Raw genomic sequence first — 24,707 nt, 5'->3', positions numbered from 1 at the left:
ATATGAAAAATGTTCATGTTTACAAAATTGCATCTGTTTGTGTTAAAGTTATAAAAAAATATGCAAATTCTTTGAAGTGATATAATTGCAATACAGTTTAAACGCATTTTCGTGAACTTCAAAGTTATTCAAAAGTGTAAAACTGTAATAATTAAATGACATCTGTTCCACCAGTCTTCTCTTTCATCTCTCAAATTTGACTCCAGACTCCGCGCCTCTTTTTTTCGAACTCAACGCTAGCGATTTTTGATGACTTTGACTCTTTGGTTGGGTTTAGATTCAACGGCACCATATTTTTTACTTAATTATGACGCAATGCAAGACAGATTTAAATAAAATAATTCAATATAAGGTAGGGTTCTGTTACCTAAGGGTTGGTATTCGTTTTGTTTTTATATGGAGTTTGACAGCATTCCGCTCGAAAAACTGAACAGAATACTCAGCTTAAAAATAAAATTCTTTACAGGGCCTGCTTATACAAATACGTTTTTTTCTGTAAATGGTGTTTATTGATTGATTTTGTTTTGATTTTTTCCGACTTCACGTGAAGAGACGTGAGGAAAAAAGCGTAACACGCGTTCGAATAATTGATTCAAAAATAGCTTCATTACCAAAGAAAATGCTGACCTAACGCCGTCAATAAGATTTAGGTCAACTCTGAAATCCTATATCTTTCATTTTGGTTCGTATTGCAGATGGAAGATTTTTGCCAAAGAATTTTTTCATATAAATAACTTTATTGCCAAAAAGGACAAAATAATTTCATACACTTTGTGAAGAACGTTTAATAGTTACTTGTAAATATTTTAATACCCCCTAATCAAAATCACAAGGAAATACAAGGGAGAAAAAAGAAGGTGTACACCGGTTACGGTGTGCTCGCTTTAAGGAAGGGACGCGTGTGTGTATGTGTAATAAAAATCTAGAAAAAAGTGGACAATTTTTTTTTTTTTCATCATAAGAAATAATCGTTGGGAAATTCAGTACAGATTATCGAAAAGGCCACAGTAGTGTATTGGACGGTGTTTATTAAGTCTTGGTTAAAATAGGGAATTTAAACAAATATGGCCGACGGCGTGGTGTTGGATCTTTATGCAGAAGACTTGGATACACAAAATCAAGTATGTATGAAACGAAAATGAAATAAATTTGTGCGAAGTGTCAATATAATTATATCGTGGTGCATTTAGGATGAGTTTGCAGCTGACGGAGTTGATTTATACGATGACATAGGTGGAGCGCCTGAAACATCAAGTGGTGGTGCTGGTATAGCGCCATCTGCTGGCGGCGGAGAAAGTCCAAGTGCTGGAAGCAACGGCCCCGAAGGTGGTGCTGGAAATGCAGGGTCAAACGGAGTCTACCATCAAGGTGCTGGTAGCTTGGCTCCAAATCAGGCCGGTCGCCGTTTTCAGCTTTACGTGGGCAACCTAACATGGGTAAGTTTAATATGAGTAGCCATACATATGGTTAAATACATTAATGAATGTGATAGCAATGTTTTATTTTAAATTATAAATGGTGATTTTTTAAGCGTAGTTTTTTTTTATCTAAAGAACACTCAAATTTGCATCATATATATATTAAAAAATTTTATTGGGAAAATAAATTGGCCTTTGCTATTTACTTTTGAATAATAACAAATATCTAGCCCATTCGTAGGATCCAATTTTGTGACACTTTTCGAACATTTCATCCTGTATTCTGCGAATAAAAAAATATTATGTTTTTATATAAGGCTTCAGTCGTGTTTGGTTTGTCCACATAGAACAAAGACTTCACATAACCCCACAAATATAGTCAAGAGACGTCAAATCACATGATCATGATTTCCAATTCATAGGACCATTTCCAGAGATAAACTTACTTTCTTTTACTTTAATTGGCTATGACAGAACATTTGTTCCACAAGCCGAACGTAGAATAGCGTTCCAAGCGCCTCGATCTCCTGCGCTCATTCTAAAATCTCTGACACCAAGTTTCGAGGTGTCTCCCACCACTTGATCTTTCCATCGGGCTTTTGATCTTCCCGGTTTGCGTGTACCACCGTGTTTGCCTTCAAAAGACTTCTTAGCTGGAGCTTCTTCATCCATTCTGACAACATGACCTAGCCAACGCAGCCGTTGTATTTTGATGCGAGTAACTATGCTATCGTCGCCATACAGCTCATACAGCTCGTGGTATCGCGTATCAGCAAGTGTCATCCTGCAGAGTTTTATTAATATTGCAGGAATACCAAACTCAGACATGGTTATCGAAAGCGGCTTTGTAGTCAACAAAGAGATGGTAGGTGTTGATTTGTCCTCCTCGGGTCTTTTCCAGGTTTTGGCGCAGTGTGAATATCTGGTCTAGCATGGATTTACCAGGTCTAATGCCGCATTGGTAAGGCGCAATTATCGCATTTACTTTAGGTTTTAATCTTTCGCACAGTACGCGTGATGCGATGGGAAGTATACTTATTCCTCTGTAGTTAGCACATTCCACATTGTCTTCTTTGTTGTGTACGGGACATAGTATGCTGAGGTTCCAAGCATCGGGTATGCAAGTTAGACAAGTTGACGCATACGCCTTATCAGCGTGTCGCCTCCCGTCTTAAATAGTTCAGCGGGTAACCCGTCGGCTCCTGCTGCCGTGTTGTTCCTCAGTGGTGTCACTGCTAATTGGACCTCATTCTGACTGGGAGGTAAACATTATATATCAGGAATTGGTTCTGCAGTATCCTCTTCGCCGCCATCGTCCGACACTAGCATATTCTCAGCATGCTATCTGTGTCAGTTACCAGATTTACTTCTTTGTCTCTGCAGTATAAAGGGCCTCCACCAAAGCCATCAGTTTCATATTTGATTCTTTGGTAGACGTTTCTCCTCTCTCCTTTTTTTGTCGATACCTCTCCTTCATCTGGCGCATATCGTTGATTATCCGCGACTGCAATTGCAGCTACTCCGTATACGTAGCATCGTTCGTGGCCCGGTAGTTCTCAGATGAACTCGTGATGATGATGGACACCACACAAATCGTAGCTCAGAGTTCCAACACGGGTGATGCTCATGGCCATCACGTGCCCTGTGTAACATTCTAGGTTATTGTTGCATGGAAACTATTTAATTTGTGCTGACTGATATACAATAGCCGGCGAGACCGTCAGGAATAATTTTCAGGGATGGTTTTCCCCTCCTAATGCGGGCAACATTTGTGAGGTACTATGCCATGTAAAACTTCTCTCCAAAAGAGGTGTCGCACTGTGGCACGTCGTTCGGACTCGGCTATAAATAGAAGGCCCCTTATCATTGAGCTTAAACTTGAATCGGACTGCACTCGTTGATATGTGAGAAGTTTGCTTCTGTTCCTTAGTGGAATGTTCATGGACAAAATTAGTACAATAATTTGCAATTTGGTATACAATAGCTCAACCTCACATAAGATATGAAAAGCTATTCCTGTAAGCACTGTGCCATTTTATTGTTAAAAACGCAAGAACGGTAGAAAATAGAGTGAAGGCGCTGGTTTGATCTAAAATAGAGAAACAAAGGAAAGATTAGCGTTTGGACTTCCTTAAAAATGTTTTAGATAAAACGAAGGCAGGATACTATTCCATCATTTTGATTGTTTTTTTTTTTGTTTGTTTTTTTGAATGCATGTTTGCTTATGTTAATATATTTTTTTCTATTCCCTATATAGTGGACAACGGATCAAGATATTGCCAATGTTATGCGTGACATCGGTGTTCCAGATTTTCAAGAGGTGAAATTTTTCGAGAATCGTGCCAATGGCCAATCGAAAGGTTTTAGTGTAGTTTCTTTGGGTTCGGAGACAAGTTTACGTGTGGTCTTAGATCGTTTGCCCAAAAAGGAGTTACATGGCCAGGCGCCAGTTGTTACATATCCCACAAAGCAAGCTTTAAATCAATTCGAGAGTCTACAAAAAACACGCCCTGTACCACCACCGCAGCAAAATGGACCGCCACGTGGACCGGCGCCACCAAATATGATGCCGGGCGGACCAATGCCACCACATCCAGGTGGACCGCAAGGTGTACCACCGGGCCATCAGCCACGCCTCCCTATGAACCCAAACATGCCACCTGGACAATTTCGGCCACAACATATGCCGCCACAAGGACCGCCGGTGGGTCAAGGACCTCCACGCATGCAGGTATGTTGTCAATAGCAAGCAAGTGTAGTTACATCTACTATAGAGTATTTTTTCTTGTTATAATATTTTTACTCTTCTATGAACCATAATTAATGGTAGTTTTTAAATGTATGCATACTTTGCAAATAAAACCAGCGATCTCTTAATGGTACAACACAATAGGACCTCCTATTTACCCCAAAATACAGTACACTTACACCTATATTTTTTTAAATATTTTTATAGAAATGTTTATTATTTTAACTGGTTGTGGTTTCCTTCTCAGCAAAAATGTTCATAAGTTTTATTTTCTTTTTTTTATATTATTATTAGTCTTTTTTGTGTTGTATAACTTATTAACATTATCTCAATTGTTCTGAATGCCTTAAGTTTCATACATATTACATTCACCCCCTTTTGTTTTGTTGCCGTTTCTCTTCATTCTTTTTCATAAACATACGAAATTTTACTCTCAAACTTTGTACTAAACAAACAATGTACTTCAGAGCAATTACAATATAAATTAAAATTCAAATTCAATTTGACAGAAAAAACCAATCTCCTCCATTTAATGAATCTAATCACACCTACACGTTATTTAAATTAAGTTAAACGCTATTGTTTTAAAGTTACAGACAATTTAGCATATAATAATGATGCAAAAAAACTTAATGTGTTGTATAAAGACTGTGATGGGAAGAAACATTTCTTTCCCCCCGCCCAATAAATACATGGCAAATGTATATGAATAAAATGTTCCTTCTTCGTTAGTTAATATAAAAATCATTTGTATCATATGTACTTTTCTTGCGACCGGGAAATGTACTCGTCCTCAACTAACCGAAACTAAATAAGACTTTCCAGAAAATTACTTTTAAGCCGCTTTGTATCTATCTATGGAATCTATCGTTTCCCATACACTTTTTCTCTGAATTGTTGTTTTCGTCCTTGTGATGTTTGTGTTCTTGAGATTAATGATACCCCAGATATAGGCATCACACACGCACACACACTCTTGAAATGTGATCAAAAATGTTTTCTTTAATTCATAAAATTAGCAATTTAAGAATGCATGATGTTGTTTCATTTTTACCTCTTCACTCATATACTAGAAGTAATAAACGACAAGAACACCAAAAATATGTAAATATCAGTGATGTATGTATTTTAAAAAAGGAATAATTTATAAACTAAACCAAAGAAATCGAGGTGATTTCAATTGAAGAAAAATGGCATTTTAAAATTGTGAAAATGCCTTCTAAAAAGTACAAAAACTATGTCCAACCTTTAAGTGTCTTCTTTTTTTTTGTTTGCTAATTGTTGTTGACAATTTTTGTTTAAGAAAAGTCAAATTGCAAAAATATTAATGTCACATTGATTTTGACTTTTGTTAAGAGAACAATGAAAACAACTCAATAAAAATTTAAACAAAATTATACAGTGAATCGAAAATTTTATTTTTGGGGGTTCACTAGCACTTTTATTTGTTTTTTTTTTTTCAATACTAATGATGCTACGTTCGATTTCATTTAAAACAAAAAGATCTTTTTTGTGCTTTGGCAATATTATGAATAGGTATTGTAGGACTTGGAATAGTTAGTTGGTACATAAGAAAAAATTTTCCATTCGACTGTTGCATTTTCAAGTTCGTCGGTATAACGTATAAATTTCTGTCTTCGACTTCAAAAATCGCAATTTCAAGTCCATAGTTCGTCGGTATTATGTACAAAATTGAGTTAATTGTTTTTGTAAGAGGCCATTAACAACTATTTCCAAAGCAATCAGCTTGATTTTTTTAACTAATACCAATAAAATTTAAATTTTTATTTCCGGCAGTCGAAGTCGAATATTCAAATTCGACATGCATAAAGAGGGCCGGTCTACATTTCTTGTGTATTAAGAATTATAGGTTAATAAATATATTATAACATTTGTAATAAAACACACTCGGAAGACAAAATTTCTGTGAAATTTTCCCTAAGGTCAAAATTTCATAGAAATTTTCCATAAAGGCAAAATTTTTATGAAATTGTCCCTAAAGGCAAAATTTTTATGAAATTATCCCTAAAAGCAAAATGTTAATGAAAATATCCCTAAAGGGAAAATTTTTATGAAATTTTCCCTAAAGGCAAAATTCCTATTATGTACAAAACCGAGTTAATTGTTTTTGTAAAAGGCCATTAACATTTCTATGAAATTTTACCTAAAGGCAAAATTTCTATGAAATTTTCCCTAAAGGCAAAATTTCTATAAAACTTTCCCTAAAGGCAAAATTTCATAGAAATTTTCCATAAAGGCAAAATTTTTATGAAATTGTCCCTAAAGGCAAAATTTTTATGAAATTATCCCTAAAAGCAAAATGTTAATGAAAATATCCCTAAAGGGAAAATTTTTATGAAATTTTCCCTAAAGGCAAAATTCCTATTATGTACAAAACCGAGTTAATTGTTTTTGTAAAAGGCCATTAACATTTCTATGAAATTTTACCTAAAGGCAAAATTTCTATGAAATTTTCCTTAAAGGCAAAATTTTAATGAAATTTTCCCTAAAGACAAGATTTCTATGAAATTTTCCCTAAATGCGACATTTCTATGAAATTTTCCCTAAAGGCAAAATTTTTATGAAATTTTCCCTAAAGGCAAAACTTCTATTAAATTTTCCCTAAATTTATGAAATTATAATATTATGTCAAGACTTCTATGAAATTTATGAAATTATCCCTAAAACCAAAATTTTTATGAAGTTATCCCTAAATGCGAAATTTCTATGAAATTTTCCCTGAAGGCAAAATTTCTATGAAATCTTCCTTAAAGGCAAAATTTCTATGAAATTTTTCCTAAAGGCAAAATTTCTATGAAATTTTCTCTAAAGGCAAAATTTCTATGAAATTTTCTTTAAAGGCAAAATTTCTATGAAATTTTCCCTAAAGGCAAAATTTCTATTAAATTTTCCCTAAAGGCAAAATTTTTATGAAATTTTCCCTAAAGGCAAAATTTCTATGAAATTTTCCCTAAAGGCAAAATTTCTATGAAATTTTCCCTAAAGACAAAAATTCTATGAAATTTTCCCTAAAGGCGAAATTTCTATGAAATTTTCCCTAAATTTTTGAAATTATCCCTAAAGGCAAAATTTCTATGAAATTTTCCCTAAAGACAAAAATTCTATGAAATTTTCCCTAAAGGCGAAATTTCTATGAAATTTTCCCTAAATTTTTGAAATTATCCCTAAAAACAAAATTTTTATGAAGTTATCCCTAAATGCGAAATTTTTATGAAATTTTCCCTGAAGGCAAAATTTCTATGAAATCTTCCCTAAAGGCAAAATTTCTATGAAATTTTCCCTAAAGGCAAAATTTCTATGAAATTTTCTCTAAAGGCAAAATTTCTATGAAATTTTCTCTAAAGGCAAAATTTCTATAAAATTTTCCCTAAAGGCAAAATTTTTATGAAATTTTCCCTAAAGGCAAAATTTCTATGAAATTTTCCCTAAAGGCAAAATTTCTATGAAATTTTCCCTAAAGGCAAAATTTCTATGAAATTTTCCCTAAAGACAAAATTTCTATGAAATCTTCCCTAAAGGCAAAATTTCTATGAAATTATCCATAAAGGCAAAACTTCTATTAAATTTTCCCTAAATTTATGACATTATAATATTATGTCAAGACTTCTATGAAATTTATGAAATTATCCCTAAAACCAAAATTTTTATGAAGTTATCCCTAAATGCGAAATTTCTATGAAATTTTCCCTGAAGGCAAAATTTCTATGAAATCTTCCTTAAAGGCAAAATTTCTATGAAATTATCCCTTAAGGCAAAATTTCTATGAAATTATCCCTAAAGGCTAAATTTCTATGAAATTTTCTCTAAAGGCAAAATTTCTATAAAATTTTCCGCAAAGGCAAAATTTTAATGAAATTTTCCCTAAAGGCAAAAATTCTATGAAATTTTCCCTAAAGGCAAAATTTCTATGAACTTATCCCTAAAGGCAAAATTTCTATGAAATCTTCCCTAAAGGCAAAATTTTTATGAAATTGTCCCTAAAGGTAAAATTTCTATGAAATTTTCCCTAAAGGCAAAATTTCTATGAAATTTTCCCTAAAGGCAAAATTTCTATGAAATTTTCTCTAAAGGCAAAATTTCTATGAAATTTTCTCTAAAGGCAAAATTTCTATGAAATTTTCCCTAAAGGCAAAATTTCTATAAAATTTTCCCTAAAGGCAAAATTTTTATGAAATTTTCCCTAAAGGCAAAATTTCTATGAAATTTTCCCTAAAGGTAAAATTTCTTGAAATTTTCCCTAAACGCAAAATTTCCATGAACTTGTCCCCAAAGACAAAATTTCTCCCAAGGCAAAATTTTTATGAATTTTTCCCTAAAGACAAAATTTCTATGAAATTTTTCCCAAAGGCAAAATTTTGAAGAAATTTTCCCGGTATGGGACAAAGTTGTTGTTATAGCCACATTCAGTATTTAAGCAAGAGCTGGTGCCGCCCGCTACGAGGCATCCCACTATTGAAAAGAGGATGGGGATATTAATCCGCCCATGGCACTATGGACAAACACCAAACATCGCGAAACGGGTTGTGGATAGTAGAATGCTCCATACGGAGTAGCTGCAACGGCAGTCGCGAACAATCAGCGGTATCGAGCGGAGAGCCTCAGTGAGAGGCCGGGCGGCTTCGGCTCTTGCACAAATACTGAGTCCCTATGATACTCGATATGGCAAGGCGGGTTATTGGCGCCTTTAAATAACCAATGGCCACCCTGTTCCCGCGGCGATCGGTTCTTTGGACCGGAACGAGCTTGGTCATCTACAGGAGGATCGCCACCTCTACATGAAAATGTGGCTACAACAACAACAAACAGAGCTAGTCAATCCCATAGCAGCCCGTTGTACGTATCGGGTTGACCCGATGGAGTTCGGCATCAGCAAGGGCTGACGCCTCAGTATCAACGCACTGCTACAACAACAATAACAACCTTAGCCAGTAATCGGCTTGTTGTGCGCTCTAATTACTAAAAAGTAAATTCGAAAAGAAAATCTAGTTGTGAATAAATTGCTACTTACAAAATCCCTAACTGTTTTACATGGTTCAAGTCTGGTATTGCGTCCCCACTTAAATTCTGGTGTCTGTTAGCCGCAAAAGCCGGGCAATTAGCATCTTCCCCATATGCCCTGCACATGCTATCGTCTATTTTGCATAAGTGAGCTCGTAGTCCGTGTGTACCGTCATGAAATCGCAAGCTATACTGGCCTCTTTTTACTTCCTTCCAGTAATTGCCTTTTCTTCTCACGATCTGCATCTCCCTATAGGATTTATGTCTTCTGCTGCCGATCGTTTCGCCGTTCCAAAGTGTTACATGCGCGTTAGTCGCGCATGCCCTTAACTCGGACTGCTTCGGATCCGAAAGGCTTGGGGTTAACCAAGCGTATGCACGCATTCCGTGATCGACCGGATCTCCGCCTGCAGGAACATATTATGGAGGCCACCGTGGCGCAGAGGTTATAATGTCCGCCTGTGACGTCGAACGCCTGAGTTCAAATCCCGGCGTGAACATCAGAAAAAATGCTCATGGGAAATTTAGTAGTAGTAGCATAAACTTCCTGATGGTAATACCAGTGTTCCGTCAATCCAAGATTGTGTCGCTGGCAGCAGAGGCTCGCACTCGACCTCAAGTGTTGTCGCTGGTATCCGTTGGGATAACTCTTCTTTCCAGGTTTCCTATTGTCGCCTCGATTATACCGCAATGGTATAAGCTGCTCCCATCTTAAATCTATTCTCCTATCGCTTTAAGTCTCATTGCCGCAGTGGCTGCCTCACACTTAATCTGTATGTCAATGGGTCGGATATCTAGAATAGTCTCCAGTGCTCTAAAGCGCGTGATCCTCATCGCTCCGCCTATGCCAAGAAAACATGTTCTCTGAACCTGTTGTTGTTGTAGCAGTGTGTTGTGTTCTTTATTTCGTCTGCTTGATTCTGTCGAATATCCAGATTCAGGAACTCTGCGACCAAGGTGGGGTGTGTCTAGAGGAATCTGGGTCTGAGACGAGTGTGTCTGGCTGGGTAGTTACACAAGTGTCGTATGGTTCTAGATCACAGTCGAGATACACATCCTGCATGTTGGCATCAATCCTTGCTCTGAAGGAGTTGAGGCGGCTGCATCTGCCTCATCATAATTGAGACAGAACTACTTTGGTTTGCCGGAGGGTGAGGTCAAGTTCTTAAGGTGCAATGGGAGGCGGTCGTTTTCCAAGGACCATGTTCATCCGGCAGCTATTCAACGCGTCTGCATGAATGTTGTCTAGACCCGCTTGATATTGCCTGGCGAGAACATCAGAAAAAATTCAGCGGTAGCGGTCCTTATGCTGGCAATATTTGTGAGGTAAAAAAACGCATTTTCTGCCTTACTTTAAAAAAGGGTTTTTTGTTTTTCTATTTGAAATAGAAACAGATTGCCCTATGGTTTGCAGCCGGACAATATCCGATTGTAAAAGCTTCTTGGTTCTATTGAGGAAACGTGTTGCTTCAAATTGACCCACCATCGCCTTCCTCGTGGACAGGCAGATCTCAATCTTCTCTGGGTTAGGTTAGGTTGAAAAGAGGGTGCAGATATTAACCCGCCCCATGCCACTATGGACATACACCTAAGCCAGTAATCGGCTTGATGTGCGCTCTTAGAACTATAAAGTAATCTCTAAAAAGAAAATTTTAAGTTAGGAATTCCGTGTTACCTACAAAATCCTTAATTGTCCCCTAAGTTGGTCCATGTCTGGCATTGTGTCTCCACCTAAGTGCCGATATCTGTTACACGCGAAAACCGAGTAATGACAAAGGAAATGCTCCAACGTCTCATCATCTTCCCCGCATGCCCTACACATGCTAACACTTGCCGCACCGATTTTACATAAGTGAGTCCTACGTAGTCCTATGTGTGCCCTCTCTGGATTAACATTAAGACCACTAGGTCTAGCCCGGTCGTATGTCACGTTCAAGACGTTTTCGACCCTTCTGCAAAGCTGATTCTGATCCTTACCCTGACGGGTTCAAATCCCTTCTCAGTCAGCATCCTTAATAGGTTATTTATGGTGGTCATCCATAGCAGTGGCTATAATATGCCCGCCTGTGGCGTGCTCTGTGCCACTTTCTCCATTATATGTATGTCATGGTACCCACAATTTATCCATCTGTTACTTAGCATATGGTTTATCCGGTCCACCTGGTACTGGTCTAAGGAATGGATCAGTGTTTTGGTGCGCACATTGATAAAAGCCCCCTCGATGTCAAAGCATACCGCCAATGTGTACGTCTTGGCATCGAAGGATTCTTCTATTTTATGCACAACCTCGTGCAGAGCAATCTCCACCGACTTCTCTTGTCGTAGCCATACTGTTTGTATTTGAGCCGTTCGCCAGAAGTTCTACTTTTTATCATGTAATCCACAATGGTTTTGAGGTAGGAGGGACGTAAGGCTTTTTGGTCTGGTGGCCTTTTGTGTCGCATATTTATGCCCAAAACCCGGACTTGGGCATAAATACCATACTTGCCTCCTGCCAGGCTTTCGGAGTATATGCAAGTCTTAGGCTAGGCGTGCTGTGAAAATAGTTGCCAACTGGTACGCCAGATAGTCCGCCATCTTCTGTAGTATTTTGTGGAAAATGCGTTTTCATCATTAGCCTCAACATGTCCCCCTTTGTCTTTGCTCTCACACCATAATCATTTACTAACGTTTCATCTTGGACATGGGTTTTTGAGAGAAACTTTTCTTGATCAAATATTATATCATTATCATATGAGTTTAAACTTGAATCGAACAGCATCCATTGATGTGTGAGAAGTTTTCCCTCCATTCCTAAATGAAATGTTTGTGGGAATATTTGACAAATTTATATAAAATTCTAGAAATAAGTGCCTCATGGCACTTCTGTCCGAACGTTGGAGTCGCTCAATCCACCAGTTTGGTGAGAGAAAGGTTGTGGCTCTGTATATCTCCAAGGCATTTTATAGGGTCTGGCACGGTGCACTACTATCAAAGCTTGTCGCATTTGGTTTGGGTAATGGCTTCGTTCGATTTATTTCGAGCTTTCTCAGAGATCGCACTATTCGAGTCGTTATAGATGGGTTCTCATCCAATGAGCATAAATTGACCGCAGGTGTACCCCAGGGCTTTGTTCTTTCTCCTTCTCATTTTCTTATTTTCATCAACGATCTGTTGGGTCAGACATCGAATCCGATCTACTCATTTGCGGATGACAGTAATCTCTGTCATATGTACTCATTCGACCATAGGCCGAGTCTTCGAGAGATTGAGGACAAGAGGCGGGTTATGGACGATGCACTCTGCCAGGATTTGCTGGCCATTTCTGAGTGGCGTCGAATGAATCGAGTAGATGTTAATGCACGGAAGACTCAGTGCTGATTTTGTTGTCACACAAACGATTCGCTGACCCATTACGATCATTTTTGTCTATCAATGTTGTAGATGATGAGCAATCAGAAGCTCTTGATGTTCTGGGCATGAAAATACAAAGTAATGTCCGTTGGGCTGAACATGTATTTGAAGTGTCGAAAGAAGTATTCAAGTGTTTAGGCTTCCTTAAACAGTGTAAGAATTATCTCACTCCGTCTGATCTTTTTAACATCTACACCACTTGCATAAAGCCAAAAATGGAGTACAACTCACATGTATGGGCTGGAGCTTCAAAATCATCCCTGGAGCTACTGGACCGTGTACAGTGGAGAGCGATGGCGTTGATTGGGGACTGTGGGGTATCCAACTCTATTGCTTCCCTTCATTATCGTCGCAATGTGGGTTGTTTGGCACTGTTCTATCGGTACTTTCTTATTCCCGATGTAAGGATGTATGTCAGGGATACTAGACATTCCAGGAACTCATACCCGTTTGTAATTGATTGGCCAGCGGACCGCACAATGCATTATAGAGAGAATTCTTATTTCGCCCGAACCAGTCGTATGTGGAATCGAATTTCGGCTAATGTTTTTCCCACCCACTTTGTCATCCAAAGATTTAAGACAAATGTCAATAAGCACTACATCCTTTTCCCCCCTCCAATTCCTAATTTCCTCTCGCCAATGCAATGCACTGCATTCATAGGGGACATCCCCTGCGTGTTGGCTGAGAGAAAAAAAAATTTTTATGAATACATACAATTTTTATGAATACATACAATTTTCGCTGGAAATCCTATTTCGTTGATATTTATCAACGACTTCGAATTGAAAGTAGAAAAGAAGAAAAAAGTTAATCCTCTTGCTGCATATTATTTGAAAAATTGCTCCCTTATATTCATTGTATAATAAAATTAAGTATCGTTGTTATATATTTGTTTTATATATATAAAATCAATAATGCAAAATTATTTTGTTTCAAGTTTTGCTATTACTGTGAACTACTTTTGATTTTTGTTTTAAATATTTTCACTATATATTTATTTATTTTTTATCAGCAAAACAAAAACTAAACTTTATTAGATATATATTAACACCATTTAACACATATAAATAAAAAATGTAAAAGTAGATTAGTAGTCGAAACAATTAACATTAAAAAGAAAATGAACAATTATTATGCCAGTTGAACCTAATGAGTAAACTTTTATTTTCCATAGCACCCATTTAGCATATGAAATTAATTCAACAAAAAATTGAATTTTATATATTTTGTGATTTAGTTACCATTGTTGTTGTTCTATTATCTCTTATTCCATGTTCCATCATCTGCATCATCCACCAACTTAAAAAAAAAAAAATAATAATTTAACAAAAAAAAAAAAAAAAAATTATACATTTTTTAAACTCAAATCGTAACATCTACATCGTCGAAATGCAGCCTCCAATGCATCAGGGTCCACCAATGGTGCCGCAGCAAAACATGCAGGGCCCACCTCGATTTGGTCAGCAGCAATCACAATGGCCGGGACAGCCACGCCCCAATGGGCCAAGGCCAGGACCACTCAATGGACCGCCGCAACGTCCTCCGCAAATGGTAACAATTAATTTATTTTTAACTATCACAATGTTCGTTGCGTTCAGTTAGTAAATTGCAATTAGCGTGTAAGCTGCATTCAGAATATTGAGATAAACCAAGCAAGCAACTGTAAATGTTTCAAAATTAAAATGGTTTTTCTGATGTGATGTAGTAGATGTGAAGCTGAATGTCGGGGAAAGCATGCATTCATTGTGATTATTATTATTTCCAGTTTCAGGGTCCTCCTGGCGGCATGCCAATGCGTGGCCCAAGACCAGATTGGAGGCCTCCAATGCATGGCGGTTTTCCTCAGGGTCCGCCTGGTGGCCCGCCCCAAGGTCCGCCGCACATGCAGGGCCCACCTAGAGGTCCCCCAGGTGGTCCACCACAAATGGGAGGTCCTGGAGGTCCGCCTCCGGGCGGACCACATGGTGGTCCCGGCGGTCCAGCTCCTCATGTCAATCCAGCATTCTTTAACCAGCCTGGCGGCGGTCCTCCTCAACATCCTGGTGGTCCACCCATGGCTGGTGGACCTCCGCATGGACCTCCCGGCCCCCAACAGGGTATGAATATGCCTCCTCAACACGGCCCACCTCCGCATTTCGCTCAGCAGGGCGCTCCCCGAGGTCCTTGGCCAGGACCTCCAGGACCGGTTAAACCACAATCATTCCCCGATCCACAACCCATGGGGCCACAACTCAACGAAGCGGAATTCGAGGAAATTATGGGCCGAAATCGCACCGTCAGTAGTTCAGCAATAGCCAGAGCCGTTTCAGATGCCGCAGCCGGTGAATATTCCAGCGCAATTGAAACTTTAGTCACAGCAATCTCACTGATCAAACAATCGAAAGTTGCTCACGATGAACGCTGCAAGATTTTAATAAGCTCCCTGCAGGACACTTTGCATGGCATCGAAACAAAAAGCTACAACAGACGTGAGCGTTCTAGATCTCGTGAAAGATCACATCGTCAACGGCCGCGTCGTGAGAGATCCTCATCAAGATATCGTGAAAGATCACGCGAAAGAGAACGTGATCGTGAAAGGGAACGAGATCGTGATGCTGGAGGGTAAGTTGAGAACTTCTTTTTTCTTCAATGTTGTAGAAAAGAATAATTAAATTTTATACACCCAGACAAATTTGTTAGTAAAAACACAAAAAAACGTGATTTTTAGAATTTCGAACATTTCCTTGAAAAATTGAAAAAAATGCAGTGCGTGTTAATATTAAAGCAAACTTAGTTATCATAGGCCATACGCTTCCATGAAAGAGAGTGATAGAAGACTGTCAAATTAGCCATATGTTAGAATTAGAAGCACTAAGAGCGTATATACCAGGGATGGAAAAGCCATTCGGGTATGACCTTGGTTTCGTTTCGCAGGCTAATGTGAAATGAGGTGACCCGTATGATAGTTTTCACCAAACTGTGAAACCATTTCACTAAACATTTTATGGTGAAAGCAATGTGAATTCCTCCTTACACTGAAAATACACCTTAAAATCACAAAACAACTGTTGAATAACCACTTTGGGTTGCCTTTTTTATTTGTGTCATTAGTTTTTGGGTTAAAAAATTGAGATTTGAAAACACATCTACAAATTGGTCTCAAATTTTTTCCACTTGTGGTCAAAAATGTTGTCAAAATTTTTAAAACAAATTACAAGTCCAAGGTTTTCTTCTTCTTTCTATATTTTGCTTTGTTTCTGCAAATTGTATGAATTTGCAGACAAAACATGTTTACATTCTTCGAACTGTGACTTCGAAAAAATTATTTCGTGCGAACTGGCGGTCACCTAAGTATTCATTTGGTAAAGCGAATGTGAAAAGGGAAAACTATTTTTGGCGAAACCAAGGTCACACCGGAGCACTTTAGTACTTTTTCCACCCGAGGAGTACCGTAGTACACCCGTGGCGGATTTAGTAACTTTTTAAGTACAAGAATTTTTCAAACAATTTGGATGTTTTCGAACTTTTTTATCTAGAGGCGAGTATTTCTCACGTTGTGCTCACGAAATTTGCCACGATAAAATAGTTGTTGTTGTAGCAGTTTATTGTGTACTATCTTTCGTCTGCTTGATTCTGTTGAGTGTCAAGACCCAGGAACTCCGCGACTAAGATGGGGTGCGTCCACAGGGATCTGGGTCTGAGTCGAGTGGGTCTGGCCGGGCAGTTAAACAGGTGACGTGTATCGTGCGGTCCCTGGTTACAGTCGGGACATACATCTTGCACGTCGGCATCAATCCTAGATCTGTGGGAATTGAGGCGGCTGCATCTGCCGGAACGTAATTGAGCCAGAATCACTCTGGTTTGCCGGGGGAGGTCGATTTCTTCGGGTGCAATGGGTGGCGGTCGTTCTCCAAGGACTACATTCACCCGGTAGCCAGTTAGTGATATGCCGCTTGATCTAGAGGTTCTCTCTTGTAGCGCTGGACCTCACGCTCTAGATCATGTAGATCTACCTTAAGGCTTCTGGGCGGTGGGTATCTATCCACAAGATGATGATTTGGATGATTTCTGCGATAAGAGCCCAAAAGGTATTGCTTAGACAGCATGTAGTTATGTCTTCGCACTGGTAGGATCTTTGTCTCCTGGTGGAGGTGGTCCACATGAGAACTAAGGAGGCAGCCCGTCGCAGTTCGGAGGGCGGCATTCTGACAGATCTGAATATTATTCCACTGCGTGTCACAAAGCTGACGTGACCACACTGGCGCTGCATAACTTACCACAGACCGGCCAATTGCTTTGTACGTGGTCAACAAGGTTTCTTTGTCTGCACCCCAAGTGCTGCCAGCGAGTGACTTGAGGACCTTGTTTCTACTTTTGACTTTATTGCAGATTGCTGTGGCATGTGGGGAGAAAGTGTAGGAGCTGTCAAATGTGACGCCAAGTATTTTGGGACACTTGATGGTCGGAATCAATTCTCCATCGACCATCACAGTCAGCTCAGAATTCACCTCACGCGTATTTGTAGTGAACAGTGTGGCTGAAGATTTGGTGGCGGATATCTTCAGATTCCTTGCAGCGAAATATGAGGCAAGCTCGTTGAGGTAGACGTTCAACCTATCGCAGATGTCATCAATGGGTGGGGGGCCTGATGCCAAGATCGTACAGTCGTCCGCATATGATACGATCTCTATGCCGTCTGGAGGAGGTGGGATGGAGGATAGGTAGAGGTTAAACAGAGCCGGAGATATCACCCCGCCTTGGGGAACTCCCTGTTTCACTCTACGGTGTTTTGACTTCTTATCCCTAAATTCCACAAATGACTGGCGGCCACACAGATAATTCGCGACCCAACGTTTAAGGCCTGGCTGGAGGGACGTGTTGGCGATGTCCTCAAATAATTTGGCATGGTTGACCGTGTCGAATGCCTTCGATAGGTCCAATGCCACGAGGACCGTCCTATCACATGGCCTGGGTTGATTGAAGCCACGGCAAATGTGTGTGGTGATGGCATGCAAAGCTGTTGTTGTGCTGTGCAGTCTCCGAAATCCGTGTTGATGCTCGGCGAATGGAAATTCTCCTACGAGGCTCGGGAGGAGTAATGCCTCAAGCGTCTTAGCCACTGGTGAGAGAAGGGAGATCGGTCTGTACGACTCCCCCAAACTCGGGTCTTTACCAGGCTTCAGTAGCGGGATCACTCTGCCCATTTTCCAGACATCGGGAACTATAAGAGTGTTCAATGACAGGTTAAGGACAGTGGTAAGGTACTCAACTCCAGGTAAATCCAGATTCTTCAGCATCAATGTAGAGATTCCGTCGGGGCCCAACGCCTTGGAAGACTTGGCGCCACGGATGACATTCGTAACTTCGCCCACGGTAAATTGTGATGGCTGTTCATCGGCTCGGAGACCACGAATACGGCGAATGGCTCTCCTCCTTGCCCTGTCTCTCTCGGGATGCACGATAAATTGACGGTTAAACAACCTGGCGCATCTCTTCGGATCAGTCACGGTTAACTCGCCAAAAGTGACTGAGGTCCTGTCGTCCCGTCTACCGGGGTTCGAGAGAGACTTAACAGTGGCCCACAATTTGCCTGTACCGGTGCCTAAGTTACATTGCTCCAAGTGTTCCAGCCACAAATTCCGCTTATGTTCGTTGACTACCCTGTTTATTTCCAGATTCAGCTCGCTGATTCTGGGGTTAGCGGGGTCCATAGCACGAATCCCATCACGCTCGTCTGCGAGTACCACTGCTTGCGCCGGGAAATTGGGTCGCACTTGCGGTATTCGACCGGCTGGTATAAAGCGAGCGGCTGCTGCGTTGATGATGTCTCGGAATTTCCTCTCGGCCACAAGCACATCAGAGGGGGGTGGCAGTTCATTAAGGCGGCGATTGGTATACTCTCTGAAGCCAGTCCAATTGGCCTTCTTGTAGTTGATGAACGTTCGGCGCTCAGAGGTTATGAAGTCGGGTGGTCGGTCGATGGTGAGGATTATGGGGAGGTGGTCTGACCCCAAAGAGATGACGGCTTGCCAGGATACGTCACTCAGGAGATCAGGGGATGCGATTGAGATGTCTGGCGAGCTGCTGCACCTCCTCGTAATCTTAGTGGGGGCATCCTCATTCACCGTGCAAAACGTGGAGCTATCTATCTGCTCTGCCAAAGCTATGCCACGCTGGTCGTTGCCTAGGGGAGAATGCCATGACGAGTGATGTGCATTGAAATCCCCCAGAACCAGACGACTATGGCCAGATAGCAACCCACTTATGTCGGGGCTGTAGGCCTGGCCATTAATCGGGACACAGCTGCCAACCGGCGGTATATACACGTTGTATATCTCTATCTCGGCAGTACCAGACTTGACTGCTACCCCCATACATTCCATGTATGGGTCACTAGCGTCAAGCGCAGGCGAGATAGGTCTATACTGCACGGAATGGTGCATAACGAAGGCCAATCCCCCACCTCCATTCCTTGAGCGATCCTTACGTAGCACATTGTAGCCGTGACAACTGTGCAAGCTGCAGGTGTTAGTCAGCTTTGTCTCCTGGATCGCTGCGACCGATATGCTCTTCCGACTCATAAAATCCACAATCTCATCAATCTTGCCTCGCAGTCCATTGCAGTTTAACTGCAGGAACGATACATTTCCCGACACTGGCCTGGCAATAGTAGGGCTAGGGTGCTGTCTTTGCATAAATTGCCGTACGGGAGAGGTCGGGGGGTCACATAGTCCGACGACGAGGACGCCGAAGGCGACGCTTGTGACCCACTGCTGGCTATGTTCGCACAGCACCTAGCGACATAGCCAGTATGACTATACTCCCGTAGCGAAGTTAGGCCAGAGCAAGAACGGAAATGTACCCACTCCAAGCACCTGTTACACCTCACCGACACTGACCGATGATGAAGGCGGTTCTGGCAAACGGAACAGAACCAGGGTCCGGGGTTCTTTTCAGTCCCGGCACGGACCAAAAGCATACGGAGAAGGCACTCCGGGATGTGCCTCTCCCATGACGAAAAAAGACGAACACGTACACTGAGGCGGCAGCCCTTGCCGATGAAGATTCCATCGGGTCAATCCGGTACGTACAACCGGCTGCCATGGGATTGACGATAAAATAGTGATATTCAATTGTTAGCCGATGGAATCAAGTCCATCCGACTTGATTCAGTTCATATTTAGAAAAAAAAAAAAAAAAAAAAACTTGATTCAGTTCATTTTTAGAAAAAGATACCTCATGCACAAGTCGCCTTATTTGACTTATTGAACCTCTAGAAAGCTTTGGGAGAGACACGGACCCCTAATACTTGGCCTCCGAATTCTATATGAGATTCGTGCTCGACTCTCAGGTATCTTTCATTTAAATCCCATATTGTACCGATCGGTCAATATGACCGTTTGGGGGGTTCCCCCTAGTTGGCCGAAATATGGATATCTGATTTGTGTTTTGGAAAACTATAATTGTGCAATCACAAATTCGTCCAACCATATCCGATATATGTATATCTCGGACATATGGCAAACCCTTCCTCTTCGGTTTCCATTAAAATACAATGGATTACAGAGTGCAGTCCGATTATTACAGAGTGCAGTCCCATTAAAGTTTAAGCTCAACGATGTACCGAGTTCGAATGGCGAGTCGCATAGCGACACCAATTCGTAGATATACTCTGCTAAATACCTCACAAATATGCTAACCTCTGCGCAACGGTGGCCGCATTCGTCTTCGGTTAGGGTCATGTATAAATGACACAATAGTCTGAGAACCAAAACTCTTTTTGGAAATTTCTTTACTTAAATTTCCATCATACTTTGTGTTATCAGTAATCGGAAGGGCAGAGGTTTTCAAGAGGTATATTTTGTATACCTGCACTCCTATATTCTTGAAACCTTAATGCAAAACTTAAAATACTCCAACGCTACAAAATGCTAGATCAACGTTATGTAGAGAATCTAGATATGTCCGTCCGTCTGTTTGTTGAAACCTTGATATAGCACCCTTTTTACCGAATTCCCGACAAGAGTTCATAAAGTCGTATTTTCGCCCCGATTTACATGAATAACCCTTGTCGAGTTTGAGTAAAGCGATCTTCCGATTTAAGAGTTTAAGCCCAGAAATGCGCTTTTACTTTTCGTCGTTACAGTGAGTTACATGGACCCCTCAACATCGGAGCATGGGCCAGATCTGGCCATATTTGTATGCAGCTCCCACATAGCCCTGTTGTCCGATTGATGGCATTTCCTAACCGGAATTTACGAAATTTGGAAGAGATCCTTTAACATTCATACAAGAAATTTGAAACAGTGATAATACCCTTTGTAAAAGGGTTAAGAATGGAATTAATTTTGAGTTATCCCCGGCGATTGTTTCATTAATAAAACTGGTATTTATATGTTAAAAAAACCTACCACAAATTGAGTTCAGCCTACCAAACTACCAAGAGAATAAAAACCTACCAATGTTGGTAGGAACCTACTAAAAGTGGCAACACTGCCTGTGAACAGTATTTCCAAGAGGAAATCTTTGCAGAAAGTATATTCCACATCATAAGAAAAATGATCCTAGCCCTTACAGGCAAACTAATTAAAAAATCGGCCCAGGATCTTCTGGCAGCAAAGAACGGTTGTCGACTAGTTCCGTCTGATACGCCGCTTGATCTAGAGGTTCTCTCTTGTAGCGCTGAACCTTACGTTCTACCTTAAGTCTCCCCCACCAAATTGGGTGGGGGGAGCATGAGGCCATGATCGTACAATCGTCCGCATTTGATACGATCTTTAAGCCGTCTGGGTTTGGAATTCCGAAGAAACCACTCCGTCTTGGGGAATTCCCTGTTTTAATCTACGGTGTTTCCACTTCTTATCCCTAAATTTCAAGATGACTGGCGACCACACAGCTAATTCGCGACCCGTCGTCTCAGGCCTGGCTGAGTCTGGACCTATCGAATGCCTTCGATAGGTCCAGTGCCTCAGGAACCGTCCTATCACATGGCCTGGGCTGATTGAAGCCACGGCAATTGGTTGCTGTGAGAACATGCGAAGCTGTTGTTGTGCTATTCAGTCATCGGCTCGAAGACAACGGATACGATTATGATGATCTATGTGATAACGATGAATATCACATTGATCGGAGCTCATAGTTTCAGCCTGTGTGGTTCTCATAACTATCCCGAGCCGGGCATAAACTTTGTTATGGTCCTTTGTTCCACATTGGAATCAAAGAATGAATATATGCACACAAAAAATCTTTATAATTGCTATTGTCTAGCCCCTTCTCCTATTCAGACAACTCTGGACGCACTCTACCTATCATAATTGCAGAGTTTGAGTGCATGTCAGAACCTTAGCTAATGATGTATAGATAAAGACACAGCTCATTAAAACAATAACAGTAATAACAGCGTAATTTTTCGTATTTGTTTTTCACATATAACCATACAAACATTTTTCATGATTTTGGAAGAGGGTTCGTGCCCGCGATGAAAAAACAATCTTTCGGAAGATCTTTACGCCAGTTTACGAGTCGCGAAACACTCTTCCAGGATATCATTGGACAATACGGAAGTTATAGCAACTTTTCGCCTTGATCACCCGATGGAATCCTTCATCGGCAAGTGCTGCCGCCTCAGTGTACAACACACTGCTACAACAACAACAACGATTCTCTCACAACTCGTAGCGTAATAAACGTCCGTATGAGGCTTGAAACACTCTTCTAGAATATGATTGGACAATCCATTGTGGGTGCAGAAGCTTTAGCAACTCATCGCGACGTTTATTACACAACTCATTGTCGTCCAGAAGTTGTGTTTTTGAATCGCCTGAGTTAACTTTTAGAGATTGTATTTATTTTTATGACTGGTGCGTTTAAGACTTGTATTGAATTATGTTTTTGGATGTTTTATTTTGAGTGAACGAATTCCACAACCCCAAACAAAATTCTTACTTGATTTATATGACGATTGGTACTAAGTATGAGGAATATGAAGAGAAATACGACAATTTTTTTTTTAGGTTTTTCGTAGTTGTTTCATTTTCGATGAACAAGCGAATAACGCGCAAATCTTTCAGAACAATATTTAATAAATATTCCAAGATACTCATTTGTTACTCGTCCAGGCGACTAATGTGCAACTCTTATAGAACAGTACTTTATAAATCTTTCAAAGCACTCATATGTTAATCGTTCACACGATTGTTGCGCGATTCAAAGATGTTCTAAGTTTCTCAGGGAATACAAATAATCGTTGTTGTTGTTGTTGTTGTTGTATCCACATGTCTATATGTGGAGGTGGCGATAATCGTCTAGCTTCTATAGGTTCTGGCCCAAAAGACCGATTGCATCGGGAGCAGGCTCATAGGCTCTTAGTATTTGTGCAAGAGCCGGTGCCGCCCGGCCTCTCACTGCTATAATTGCATGTACTCCGTATGTGGACGCGTCCGGTAGCACGCAGCTAAACTTCTCGTGACAACAATGAACAACACACAGATCGGAGCTCGAAGTTTCAGCCTCATAGTTATCCCGTGCCGGGACAAATAATAGTGTTAGACATAGGTTAGTGGTAGGTAAATACACGCATACCATTACACATTATTATGAACGTGCGAAAAAACCCTTGGTCTTGTCTGTTCATATATTTTTATAATCGAAGTACAAATCCGACTTCCACACACTCTTTTCAATTACAAACTATGTGATGTAAAGACGTCCACAGGCCGAAGCGTTAGTCCATACAAACTCAGTTTATAATTAAATCGACGTATTTTTTCTTTTACCTATTTCTCTCCGTAGATATCGCGACCGTTCCAGAAGTCGAGAACGCGAACGTCCCAGTACAAATGATCATTACAGGGATGATAGTTCCAGCCGATCAGCAAGAGCACGCAAAACTCCTGAACCAGCTGGAGGAGATGCCGGCGCCGAAGCACCTTCAAAACGTAGCTATTACGAGGAACGTTATCGATCATCCGACCGCGATAGAGAGCGGGAACGTGATCGCGATCGCGAGCGTGATCGTGACCGCGATCGCGAACGTGAGCGCGATAGAGAGCATCGCTCCAGGCATTAGATATATTAATAAAATATACATTAAAGATTATAATTTAGCTTGCAGCAAGAGATCTTTGATCGGTTTATCATCTACAATACATCGTGACATACATACTAAACCCTATGAACTAAACTAAACCAAGCAAAAGAAACAAACAAACCTATATTTCCAAACGTTTGTAACAACAAAAACCAGACAAGAGACTAAGAAACTACTATAAAACCGTTTTAAGGACATGAAATATGGTCACTGCAAATTCCGGAGTACACACTAATAAAGAGGGAGGTCAATGCAGGAAAAGTGTCTTGCCCATATTATCGTTCGATATGATATTGTTTTTTTTTTTATATCAAACATGCCACCCAGTTCAGCCAACAACAAATGCAAGGTGATGTACCCAATATCTGAACGAATGAACTCCTTTTACAATCCACATTTGGATAATTGAATGAATTCAACAACCGGTCGAAAGCCCTTTATAACTTCTCTCTTATTTATATTTACGTTACAATTAATTACACACAAACACACTTTAATTACAAATACACAAATTGTTTGTAAATTGATATTTCAGATTATTAATTAATAAAATCATATAAAATAATTAAAAGGAAATAATAACAAGAACTTGTCAAATCTCTCAAAATCAATTGTTATTTATGCTGTATTTTTTTTAAGAGTCTTATGTATTTATGTAAGAAAGAAACTTAAGGCATATAACATAAGTATAAACAAAATTCTATATTTTTAATTTATTTCTCTTCATCATCTATCCCCGTTCATTGTATTATACGGTACAAACTAATTGTGGTAGCACAATGGGATCCACTAAGCTATAGCAACTGTATATAAAACTAGCTGACCCGGGCTCGCTCCGCTGCGCCTTCTTTTAATTTATATGGAACAAAAGTTTCCTTGGAATATTTATATTCGAAAATTAAAGATCTTTTAGTGAAATACCATGCAAACTTGACTAACAGTTTAACAATATAAGTGCCTTTATCTGAATCCCACATGATCTTTATTTAAGTTTGGATGTAAGGTGTACTCCATTCTTAAAATACTTTATTTCAGCCCGGTATTCTCATGATGTCTG

At 40.1% G+C, this 24,707-nt stretch overlaps 1 protein-coding gene across 2 annotated transcripts; it reads left to right on the top strand.

The window, feature by feature from the left end:
- The first annotated feature begins 650 nt into the window (after positions 1-650).
- LOC106093235 (cleavage and polyadenylation specificity factor subunit 6) lies at positions 651-24,267 on the top strand. 2 transcript variants are annotated; one of them, XM_059364744.1, is made up of 6 exons: positions 651-1,121; positions 1,191-1,436; positions 3,676-4,149; positions 13,978-14,133; positions 14,348-15,183; positions 23,353-24,267. In XM_059364744.1, the coding sequence occupies exons 1-6, from the start codon at positions 1,065-1,067 to the stop codon at positions 23,627-23,629; spliced, it is 2,046 nt and encodes a 681-aa protein (XP_059220727.1). In that variant the 5' UTR covers positions 651-1,064; the 3' UTR covers positions 23,630-24,267. The 2 variants fall into 2 exon arrangements, with proteins under 2 accessions (XP_059220727.1, XP_059220730.1); XM_059364747.1 differs by lacking the exon at positions 13,978-14,133.
- The last annotated feature ends 440 nt before the right edge of the window (positions 24,268-24,707 follow it).

The sequence above is a fragment of the Stomoxys calcitrans genome, chromosome 1, assembly GCF_963082655.1.
Source record: "Stomoxys calcitrans chromosome 1, idStoCalc2.1, whole genome shotgun sequence".
In the NCBI taxonomy this organism is placed as follows: Eukaryota; Metazoa; Arthropoda; class Insecta; order Diptera; family Muscidae; genus Stomoxys; species Stomoxys calcitrans.
The sequence above is the reverse complement of the archived record's forward strand: the minus strand, read 5'-3'. Positions and strand labels throughout refer to the sequence as shown.

Coding starts and splice junctions, on each gene's coding strand:
- LOC106093235 (XM_059364744.1), top strand. CDS start 1,065: ATGGCCGACGGCGTGGTGTTGGATCTTTATGCAGAAGACTTGGATACA. Junction 1,437..3,675: donor ACGTGGGCAACCTAACATGG/GTAAGTTTAATA, acceptor TTCCCTATATAG/TGGACAACGGATCAAGATAT. Junction 15,184..23,352: donor CGAGATCGTGATGCTGGAGG/GTAAGTTGAGAA, acceptor TTCTCTCCGTAG/ATATCGCGACCGTTCCAGAA.